This window comes from Moschus berezovskii, chromosome 22 (assembly GCF_049115385.1).
Source record: "Moschus berezovskii isolate FMDL1 chromosome 22, NW_MosBer_1.0, whole genome shotgun sequence".
Classification (NCBI taxonomy): Eukaryota; Metazoa; Chordata; class Mammalia; order Artiodactyla; family Moschidae; genus Moschus; species Moschus berezovskii.
In genome coordinates, this window is record NC_142481.1 from 23594019 (window position 1) to 23605189 (window position 11171).

The following is an 11171-nucleotide window of genomic DNA, read 5'->3' on the forward strand; positions in this document are numbered from 1 at the left end:
ATTGGAAATTCCTTACAGTTTAACCAAATATATTACTAATCCAGCAAACTACCAAATATTTTCTGCTATTTTTCTGGGGCTCTTCACCCTAGCCACTCAACGTCTGTGTCTGTCAAGGTGAGATTCAACTCATCCCCTCATCATCCCCCCCACACACACACACTCTGTCTGCTGTGATAACTAACTGGCCTTCAACACAACTCCAGTTGCCATTTGTCATGTTAAATCCATTTCCAGCCACCAGTAATCGCCTGTCTGTGATTCACTGCTTGGAAATGACTGGAGACCCAGTCCAGAAACATGCATGGCAGAGAGTTCCCCACATGGATGGAAAGTCAGTTAGAAATAATGGATTCTCAGAGTAGAAGACTCATTTTTTTAAGTGGCAGTGTGCCTAAGCATTAGATACGGGTTTAATTTTATGGTGATTTAAAGGATTTTCTCCAGTTTTTTCAAGATGGCAAAATCCCATAAGCTGGTAATTTGACATGCTGGATTCTGTTCTTAGCCCTCCCTTGCCTATCTAGAAGAAGTCGCATATACATAGAACTTGTCAGGGGGGCTACTTTTGTGAGTGTCAATTTTCTGTCTATAGAAAAGGGGCTTCCCTAGTGGTCTAGTGGTTAAGACTCTGTGGTTCCACTGAAGGGGCACAGGTTCCACCCCTGGTCAGAGAGTTAAGATCCCACCTGCCACACCATGTGGCCAAAAAATAGAAAAGAAAAGGGAGCATTTATACCTGATTGCTCCTTTCTTGATAGGGAGGCAGCCGGAGATTGGCTCTGTTCCACTTATGATCAGGAAAATGGGGATGATAGCTTACAGGGACAGAGACGCTTAAAGAGCAAAACAAAAGCCAAACAACCCCCCTCCCCCTGCAAATCATCAGTGGTTTCTTTCTATGTAGTTGACATGGTTCCATGTTTTACCTGTCTTTGTCCTTTAAGCTAAGCCCAGCATAACTACTGATCCCCACCCCATCCCACAAGTTTCCTGGAACCCCACTGCCTTACAGGACCATCCCCTCCTGGGGTTGTCCATTGGTTCCATCTTTATCAGCTAGAAACCTGGAACGGCCCCTCTGTAGCCCTGAAAGCCTTGTGCTCTCAGATGGATTCCATCCCACTGCTCAGAACGACATTTTAATTTCTAATTTTAGTGACACCTCAGGATTTCTTTGAGATTTCACAAAGCCCAGGTCTCTTGAACTCTTTTCCTTGAATGGGAAGAGGGTAATGACCCACTGATGGCAGAGCTCAAAGTGCTGGAAGGGAAGAGAAGTCCAGCATGAGATCATGGGGCTGGGGTGGATCCAGGGAGGGAAGGCAGTCCTCCTGGGATGCTCTCACTCTGAAGGCATCTGAATGCTTTGCTTTCTGTGAGCACTGGAGTCCCTTCAGGTTATCCTCCCCTTGGGCAGTTTGGAGGGTGTCTGTCTTTTCTCCCAGTCAAGACTCAACCTAGATACCAAATTCTAATGCACTCAATGCATGCAGGTGGTTGGTGAAGTCATACTTGAAAATCGCATATATTTCTTTGTGCTTAACTCAAGGGTGGGCTTTCAGAGCATGAGACAGAATATTTTGATGGAACCGGGCATTTCTTTCCCCAGAGAAAGTTCTCTTCCCAAGTCAAAAGTTATCTATCCAAGTTTCATGTAGAATAAGTCTGTGAGCAATATAACTTTCTAAAAACACCAGGATCAAAATTTTTTGAGCCACTACTATACCAAAGAGTTGGACACAACTGAGCGACTGAACAAGACAAGACTATACCATGAGAGTCACAGCCTAGTTTGGTGGCACGGAAGAAAGGTCCTCACACGCCTCACAATAAAAGGGGGACACGCCACAGACGGATCAAAGTGTGGTACAGGTATACAATGGAATATTACTCAGCCATAAAATAGAAACAATGCCCTTTGCAGCTACACGGATGGAGAAAGAGATTATCATACTAAGTGAAGTCAGTCAGAAAGAGGACAAATTCCATATGACATCACTTACACGTGGAATCTAAAATATGACACAAATGAACTTATCTATGAAAGAGAAACAGACTCCCAGACACAGAAAACAGACTTGTGGTTGCCAAGGGGGAGGTGAGAGGGGCAGGCATGGAATGGGAGTTTGGGATTAGCAGATGCAAACTATTATATATAGAATAGATAAACTATATAACATAAGTAAGTCCCTGTATTTACAGGGAACTGTATTTATTATCTTCTGATAAACCATAATAGAAAAAAACATGAGAAAGAACCTGTGTGTGTGTGTGTTTATATACACACACACACACATATGTATAACTGAATCACGATGCTGTACACCAAAACTAACACAACATTTTAAATCAACTATAATGAAAAAAAATTTTTTTAAGTGGAGGGCATGATGTGGAGGAGTTAGGGATGCAGGAGAGCAAATCTGGGAAAAGAATGAGTGCCTGCTGACTCTTAGAAAATCAAGTGTTGCTGATGTCAAGGTGTGCTGTTTGGGGCTAAGGGAGAAGGGAATGAAAACTAAGGGGAAAAAACTTGAAAGAAAATTTAAGAACTATGGTCAGGCACCAAAACAGACCAAAGTTTAGGGAAACGGTTCTGTCGCCTTTTGTCACAGATATACCCAGTTCCATCACCACCACCCCTCAACATGGTATTCCCTCCTCCCCACCAGATGGCTTAGGTTTCAGGACGGTTGTACTCAGGACCAGATTTTTTTCAGGACCACTGTATTAGTTACCTATTGCTATGTAACAAATTACCCCCCAAAATTTACCAGCCTAAGGCAACAAACATCTCAGTTTCTGTGGAAATTTGGTAAAGGTCAGCCAAGTGGCTCTGGCTCAGAGTCAAGATGTCAGCAGGGCAGCAGTCATCTGAAGGCTTGACAGGGCTGGAAGATGCACCTCCAGGATGGCAGTCACATGTGGCTATTAGCAAGAGGCCTCAGGTCCTCACTTCATGTATCTTTCTATGGTGCTGCTTGAGTGTCCTTACAACATGGCACCCGGCTTCCTCCAGAGTGAGTGATCCAAGGGAGAGAACAAGAAGGCAGCCTCACTGTCTTTATGACTTAGTCTTGGAAGCCACAACTGCCACATCTGCCATATTCTATTCATTAGAAGTGAGTCACCGAGTTCAGTCCACATTCAAGGAGTAGGGAATTAAGGAGGTGAAGAGTTTATGGACATTTTAAAAACATTCCAACTGTTTTTCCTTGTTTCTCCTGTGCAATGTCTGCTCCTGCTCAGATGGACAGAACAGAGAGGAAAGAGGTGGTCAGAACCATATCACCTGCTGAAGCTTTGTTTCTCTTTGATCCTCCAGATGCTGTGGTCAGCAAGCAGTTCTCTGGTTTCTCACAGGGACCCAATGCATGTACCAAATAACTGGGACTCAGATCAGAGCCCAGAACCAGTAATGGAGCAAAATCCAGGGAGGGACTGACTGTCCAGGCCCAGGTCACATGTCTACCTCTGGAGACTGGTCAGTCCTTTTTGAACCATGTGGACTGAGCATGAGAGAGGGGCAGTTTCCTAAAGGACAAAGGAGGGGGGATGATTTTTCTCAGAAAGATGGGGGAGTGGCCTTGGCATAGTCTCAACAAACTGATCACACTGCCACTCCTGTTCCATCCTCAGACATGGCTGTCACAGGCACCATGATGAGGGGCACAGGACGTCGTACAGTGAAGAGTAACCAAAATCTGTTTCTGCCCCTTCCAGAGGGGTCTCACCCTTGGCCCCAGGACCCGCGCAGAGAATGAGAAGCTTCCAGAACAGTAAAAGGACACTCAATACACCCACAACAAAAAACAGGATCCACAGACCCTAGTGCTAGTCTTGGTAAAATCTGCCTGGCTGGTTATCTAAGAAAACTGTAACCCTGGTTACAAGATGATTGTGAAGCCAGTTAGAGTAGGCAGACCCTGTCCCAGCAGGTATTTTTTCTCCTCTGTGTGACCTTGGCCAAGACACTTGCCCTTGTTTCTTCATCTGCAAAGTGGAAGGCACTGGGCTAAACCATCTCAATGTCTCCATCCCACTGTGATATTCTTGAGTATCAAGACCCAGCCTGGTCCGTTAAACAGAGATGGAGGGAAGCTTATAGGTGTGGATACATCTTTGTGAATGGGTTGACATTCCCGTTTCAGGCTTGGCGGAAGTATGACACAGACAGAAGCGGCTACATTGAAGCCAATGAGCTCAAGGTAGGATGGGCCTTGTCAGGGAGGGTACAGAAAGATGGAGAATGGGCCTGAGGCCCAAGTGGTGGTGGGTTTAAGGAACCTGGGGAGGAAGGAGGTATTGGGTGAGGAAGTTGGGCGTGTGGCCTGATCAGGGATACTCAGGCCTGGCTCGGAATGGTTGGACGTATTCAGCCATTTGAAATCAGCAACCTGGAGCTGCAAGGTCACAGAGTACAACCAGTTCACACTCCTCAGCACATCAGTGCCCAGAACAAGCATCCTCAAAGTCTTCCAGCAGTTTGGCATTCTGGCTTGTACATCTACCAAACTCCTCTAGACCCAGGGATCTCCAGGCATGACTGAGCATGTGTTCTGGGCTCTCTGAGGAGCCAGAGCCGGTTTCTACTACCTGTCCTATGGGATGAGGTTGCATTTATCAGCTCCTGCCTCCTTTGGGGTTATTCCACAAGCATCAAGGGGTGAGGGAATTATGAGGGCTGCAAGCTATGCAAATGATGGGCTTCAGAAAACAAGATCAAGTGACTATCTGAAGGAACAAGTACGTGAGTCAGGGGCAAAGTGACTGAGTCGGAAGCTCTGAAGAGGCCTTTCATATTCCAGGGATTCCTGTCTGATCTGCTCAAGAAGGCGAACCGGCCGTATGATGAACCCAAGCTCCAAGAGTACACCCAAACCATAGTGAGTGGCCAGGGCACAGGACATGGGACCCAAATCGGTGGGATTTGGGGTTTGCGGGGTCATTAGTTGGCTGACTCTTCAGGTCGGGGAGAAATGAATCCCAGCGGCAGCTGGCAAGAGAGATGCCAGTTCATGGCCCCAGCACCTTCTCTCTGAGGTTCCCACTCAGCCAGATGCTCCTGGGCCAGAGTAAGACCAGAGCAGCTGTTTGTGTGACAGCCTCCACAGCTCCGGGAGAGGGTAAACTTGGAGAGGAGGGCCTTCAGTGTTGGCCACTGTCCTCTGCAGCCCTGTCCCTCAGAAAGGGGAGAGGAGAGTCACGACCAAGTTCCTGCTGATTTAGCTCATGCTGCTCCCTGCCTCCAGGTGACCTCAGAGGACACATGAGCATGCTCTGCCATGTTCCTCCCTCTCCAGTACAGGGGATGGCGTGTCAAGGTCTCACATGAGAGAGGGTCAAAGCAAATAATCCAAGCACCACTTTCTGTCCCCAACAGCTACGGATGTTTGACTTGAACGGGGATGGCAAACTGGGCCTCTCGGAGATGTCCCGGTAAGTGCCCGTCCTCGCTCACCCCAGCATCACTTTTCGCAAGACCCTGACAGATAATCCCTGTGCTACCGATCCATCACCAGGATCAACCAGTGGGGAAAGTGACAGGCCAGGTGTCCTGAAGCGCAAATCAAAGTTAGATCAAAGAGTGATCATCGTCACCTCAATGTTCCATCTCCCTCTTTTTTGAACTTTCCTCTGAAGTGCTCAGAAATAATTTCTATAACTACAGATGCTACTTCTGCATCCCCCCCAGGTCCTAGCTGTTCCCACCTCTGCTCTATCTCCTAATTACTGCTCTAACATTATCTTTCCAGACTCTTGCCTGTACAGGAGAACTTCCTGCTTAAATTTCAGGTAAAAGAGCAACTTTGCTTTTCTTTGATTCCTCCCTTCCCCTCGTCCTGCTGTGCTCACCCTTCCTCAAAACACACACACACACACACACTCTGCAGGGCTTTGGCTTCTGTCTTTAATACCTTGGGCTTTCTAGGGCATGAAGCTGACCTCGGAGGAGTTCAACGCGATCTTCACATTTTATGACAAGGTAAGATAGAGGACAGTGTGGATGGAAAAGCAGGAGGCCCGTCCCAGTCACCCCACCACCACCAGAATGCTCACCTCGGTCCTTAGAAGTAAACAAGCTGTTGGAGCAGCAGTCTGGGCCATGCAGTTCCTTCCTGTCCCTTTGGATTCCGTGCAGCATCTTTTGCTGTATGAGAAGATACATGTCCTCAACAACGTGTGGCTTGTGGGACCCAAGGTTTTGGTTCCTTCAAAGTACAGGAGGGCTCATGGAAGGGAAAAGGGTCATGCCCAGGACTAGGATGCGATTACACTGTTGGGGCCCAAAGGCAGCAGGTGCTTAGTACTGCTCCCCTGGTGCCAGGTCATCACCTTGCTGTTCTTCTAGGAAGTGGGGAGTGAGAGGCCCTCTGTACCACTGTCACCCCTCTCTTAGCTGCCCTTGCCTGGGTGACTCCAGTGGTTTCCCTTAGAACTACAGGTTTGGGGTAAACAGCCCCATGTTATCCTGACATATTATTGCGGGATTCAACACCCAGGGAATTAGCAAAATGCTTCTTGAACCTCATTTACATTTTCGACACAAATGTAAAATACCAGAAGGGAAGGTTACCAACAGTTTGCCCTGGGCCCTCACATTGCTACAGTGACTGGCAAAGTCAGAAGTGACATGTTATTTGGGCACCTCTTTTGCTCAGAGTAAAGACCCTTAGCAAAGCTAGACTCTAGCCAGGGGTGAGCATGAGTTTTGAGGCTCTGTGCTGACCCTTTGCTTCCTTCCAGGACGGAAGTGGCTACATTGATGAGAATGAACTGGACGCCCTCCTGAAGGATCTGTATGAGAAAAACAAGAAGGTGAGGGGCTGAGCCCAGAGGTGGGGTGCTGTCACGGAGGTGGTGTGGAAGCGGGAAGGCCGGCCAAGGAGTGTATCTTGCTCCCCTCTGATTACCCCTAACAAGGCAACAGCAGTTTTGGGGGTTCTTTTCATGGTTGATTTTTTTAATACACATAACCAAAGTTTGCCACTGTAACCACTTTTAAGTGCTCAGTTCAGTGGCATCAAGTACACTCACAGTGTTCTGCAACCGTCCCCACCATCCTGCAGTCTTTTGGTCTTCCCGGAATTAAAGTCTGTGCCCAGTAAATGATGACTCCCCCTTGCTGCCTCCCCCCAGCCACTGGCACTCACCATTCTGTCTCTGTGAACCTCACTGCTCTGGATGCTTCATACAAGTGGGATCATACAGCATTTGTCTTTCCGTGTCTGGCCTATTTCACTTCATGTGACTTCCTCAAGGTTCATCCATGTTGTAGTATATGTCAGAATTTCCTTCCTTTTTAAGGCTGAGTAAGGTGGTGTGTCTGTCCCACATTTTATCTGTTGTCCGCAGACAGACACGTGGGTTGCCCCCACCTGCTGACTGATGTAAACAATGCAGCTATGAGGCCATGGCAGTTTTGACGTGGCACACTTCTTGGAAGTGTCAGTCACGTGGCCAAAAAAAAAGACTTGTATACTAGGAGAGATTTGGAAGAGCAGGGCCAGTGGGAGTTGAGGGTATTCTGAATTGACTCTAGAATCTTGAGCTGGCGAAGGGACTAACAGAAGTCCCTGACAAATTTGTTCCCTGGAAGGAAAGGCTGGGAACTGAACTCCATTACTTTGCCTGGTCATGTTGCCTCCTGGGCAGTCCCCAGGGGCTCATCTCGTTTCCTAGGATGGGAGGACACAGGCAGAAAAGGAACCAAGAGACAAGTCTTGGCAGCGTCTTCCTCCACCTCCTGGAAAATGTCTTTCTCTGAGCAAATAGCTTTTTTGCTGCTTTCTTTAATTAGATGATGAGTGATCTATAATTCCCTGCGTTGTCTAACTGCCTGGGCAGTCAGGCAAGAACTAAATTTAACTCCTAATTTCAGGGAAAAAAATTCATCATGGCCGCTGAGTCTATCTGTCTCCCTTTCCAGTTGTCTGCTGACCTCTTTATCTTTATCCTGAATATCATCCATTTCTTTCACCCTTGGTTTATTTTTTTTAATGTTACCTATAATAGCTTTTTGAAAGAGGCAGAAAATAAATTATGTGCAAATACTTCCTAGGAAGAAGGAATCACGTGCTTGAACTTGGCAAACTTTTTCCTGCTACCAAACTCTAGGAGAAAATTGTTTGTGTATCTTTATGTGTTCAAGGGATGTTGGGCATCGTCATGAAAAATATGCTTAACTGTAATTGGAATAATGAGGCATAGTTTTTCTCCATATGACCCTACTTTATGCCTGAGGCTGATGGGCCTTGAGAGCAGGCATTAAATCTTGGGAGAGACCTGAATTCTGTGGTCATCATCTAACTAGGCTCTTCCTTGATTCCCACAAAAGACAACTCATATGGCTACACAGCTTGACTTTCTGAGATGTGCAAACAAACAAACAAACAAAAAGCCAAGTGTTGTGGTTAAGAAAAGTTCTGAAGGTTAGAGAACAAGGATATTAATAAAGTTGTTTACCTGGGAACCTTCCACCAGTGCTAAGCTCCAGACTTAGCACATAGAGATCAAGAAAAAGGAATCAGTAGAGAGAGCTATATGCCTGTAAATAACCTGAGTTGGGAAGGGAATGACCATTTTTAGGTGACCCCACATAGCAGATGCACAGGCCATTTTGATGGTGACTACATGGACAGTGAATTGGTTTCTGAGCAGATTAACATCTGAGGCTCCTGCGGGACAGGCTGATGGGCTCAAACGTTGACATGTTCTTAAGATTCTTAGACAACTGCAACCTGCTAAAGCCTCCCCAGCTTCACACAATGCTTCCAGACACAGAAAGGCAGCAGCCTCCTCCCTTCATTCTGCTGGAACTCCTCAGGTCATGCTGAATCAGAGGATTTTCTCAGGCTCATGGCTGATATATGGGTCCCTTCCTTGGCTCCTGATTGAGGGATAGGTCGCTCAGGCACACCTCAGTGTTATGGACTAGGTGACATTTCCAGGAACTTCACAATTTTAGGGAAGTTAGAGATGTTTGCAAAGTTCCTTGGGACTGGCTGATAGCACAAACCCAGAGATCAGTAATGTGAGGATGTCACCAAAGAATGAAATGAAAGACTGACCCTCAAGCACTGAGTACAGGTGAGCCAGGTAAAGAATTACACAGCCTTCAGGACTCAGGGACTTCCCTGGTGGCTCAGACGGTAAAGCGTCTGTCTACAATGCAGGAGACCCGGGTTCGATCCCTGGGTCGGGAAGATCCTCTGGAGAAGGAAATGGCAACCCACTCCAGTACTATTGCCTGGAAAATCCCATGGACAGTGGAGCCTGGTAGGCTACAGTCCATGGGGTCGCAAAGAGTCAGACACAACTGAGCGACTCCACTTTCCACTTTCAGGACTCAGGGGACTAAGAATGTTCATAGCTGTAGGGTTGGTTCCATCCTTTAGCCAATACCTTAGTCTTCACACCTCAGTTTTCTCATGGAGATAATGACCCATTAGCGTAGAAGTATTAAAAAAAAAAAAATCTGCCAACAGGTTCAATACAAGAGGAGGAGGAGGGGAAAGGAAGGAAGGAGGGGGGGAGGAGGAAGGAAAGAGGTGTAGAGGGGAAGGAGGGAAGGAAAATTGCTTAAGTGATTTTCCAATGATGACTTTGCTGTATTTCAGTGCTACTGGCTATTTGCATCCAAAGCAACACAAGGCACATCAGATGCTGGTGTTCTGTTCAGTGCTGGCCTCCAAAATCCCACGGACAGAGAGCCTGGCAGGCTACAGTCCACAGGGCCTCAAAGAGTCGGACACGACTGGATGCTATCACTTTCAGTTTTCCATTTTATATGAGACTATGAGTCACCGGTCTTAGAGCCTCTGAAGGCCTCAAGGTGCCAGTGAACAAGTAGGCTGGTAGGCTTTGCCACTGGAGGAGAGGAATTAGAATTCCTTGTTCCGCTGGGTGAGGCTTAGGGCAAAGACAAAAGCATGGAGTTTCGCTGGCATTCTCTTTCTCACCCAAAGGGACCCAGCAGACTGAGTGAACGGAAGCCCAGTGAGGTAGAGGAATTGAGGGAAGCTGTATGCAGATAATGACTGGTGTCAGCAGCTGCTGTTTGGAGCGCATGCTGAGTCTCAGGGTCTGTGCTCGATGCTGTTTGCATTCATTTCTCATCTAATCATCATAACACCTCAGTGAGGCAGACTTATTCCTGTGTTGATTTCACAGATGAGGCAGCTGAGACTTAGAAAAAGCTGAATACTCTCCCCAGGGCAGTGCAGCTAGTAAGTGAGAGGCAGAGCATGTTAACCCAGGGCTTTCTGGCCCCAAAGCCCATGCTCTGTATGCCTCTCAGCTACCTGCACTGAGACGGGACAGGAGAAAGGTTCTGGGGCATGGACAGGAGGGCCGTTTCGGGAGGGGAACGGGGGGCACCTTCCCCTGATCCTGTTCTCACCCTCTCCCTCTGTCTCCTAGGAAATGAACATCCAACAGCTCACCAGCTACAGAAAGAGCGTCATGTCCTTGGCTGAGGCGGGAAAGCTCTACCGCAAGGACCTGGAGATTGTCCTCTGCAGCGAGCCCCCCCTGTAAAACAGGGGGTGGGGGCTGCTTCTCCACCCCCCCCTCAAACCTGCCCCTGCTGCCCTGCCACTGCCACCCAGACCCAGAGATCCTGAGCATCCCTGTGACTGTCCCTGCCACCTGCACACACCAGCCTGCACAGCAGGAAAGGAGAAACGGAGAAGGGGCTGCTGCGGGCCCCCTGGAGCCCCCTGCAACCCCACCCTGGCTGACGGGGCACAGAACTCTGTGGGGCACAGACCTTGTAGGCGGTGGGTGTGGGCACGGACAGGGGGGTCCCTGGTTCTCTTTGCTGTGATGCATGAGCTCATTCGCTGTATGATTTAGACTTCTATGTCCAACAGAGTGGGCCCTCTCCTCTGCCTCTCCCCCATGCCACCAGCCACCCCAACCACCCAGGCCCCATTGCACCACCTCGCTAATGGTGTAGCTGTCTCTCAGAGCTCCTTGTTCGTGGTGGGTGTCAGCCTTGTCCTTTTCGTGATGCAGTGTGCGCCTTTTCCCTTTGGGTTTCTTGTTTACCAAAGAAGAGTTTACAGACAATAAAATGTTCTCCTGTGGAAGCTCTCCCAGTTCTGGCCAAGTGGTCAACTTTCTCTCTACAGCCAACTCTTGCCAGAGAGAGAGCCTGTTCTCAA

General features: G+C 48.0%; 1 protein-coding gene across 1 annotated transcript in view; it reads left to right on the forward strand.

The window, feature by feature from the left end:
- The window catches only part of CALB2 (calbindin 2), a 28176-nt gene extending 17496 nt beyond the window's left edge, over positions 1 to 10680 (forward strand). Inside the window, exons 5-11 of the mRNA XM_055412374.1 lie at positions 4155 to 4211; positions 4812 to 4889; positions 5387 to 5442; positions 5760 to 5799; positions 5936 to 5989; positions 6751 to 6822; positions 10426 to 10680. Coding sequence (XP_055268349.1) covers positions 4155 to 4211; positions 4812 to 4889; positions 5387 to 5442; positions 5760 to 5799; positions 5936 to 5989; positions 6751 to 6822; positions 10426 to 10542 — 474 coding nt within the window. The 3' untranslated portion in view covers positions 10543 to 10680. The remainder of the gene's footprint in view (positions 1 to 4154; positions 4212 to 4811; positions 4890 to 5386; positions 5443 to 5759; positions 5800 to 5935; positions 5990 to 6750; positions 6823 to 10425) is intronic.
- The last annotated feature ends 491 nt before the right edge of the window (positions 10681 to 11171 follow it).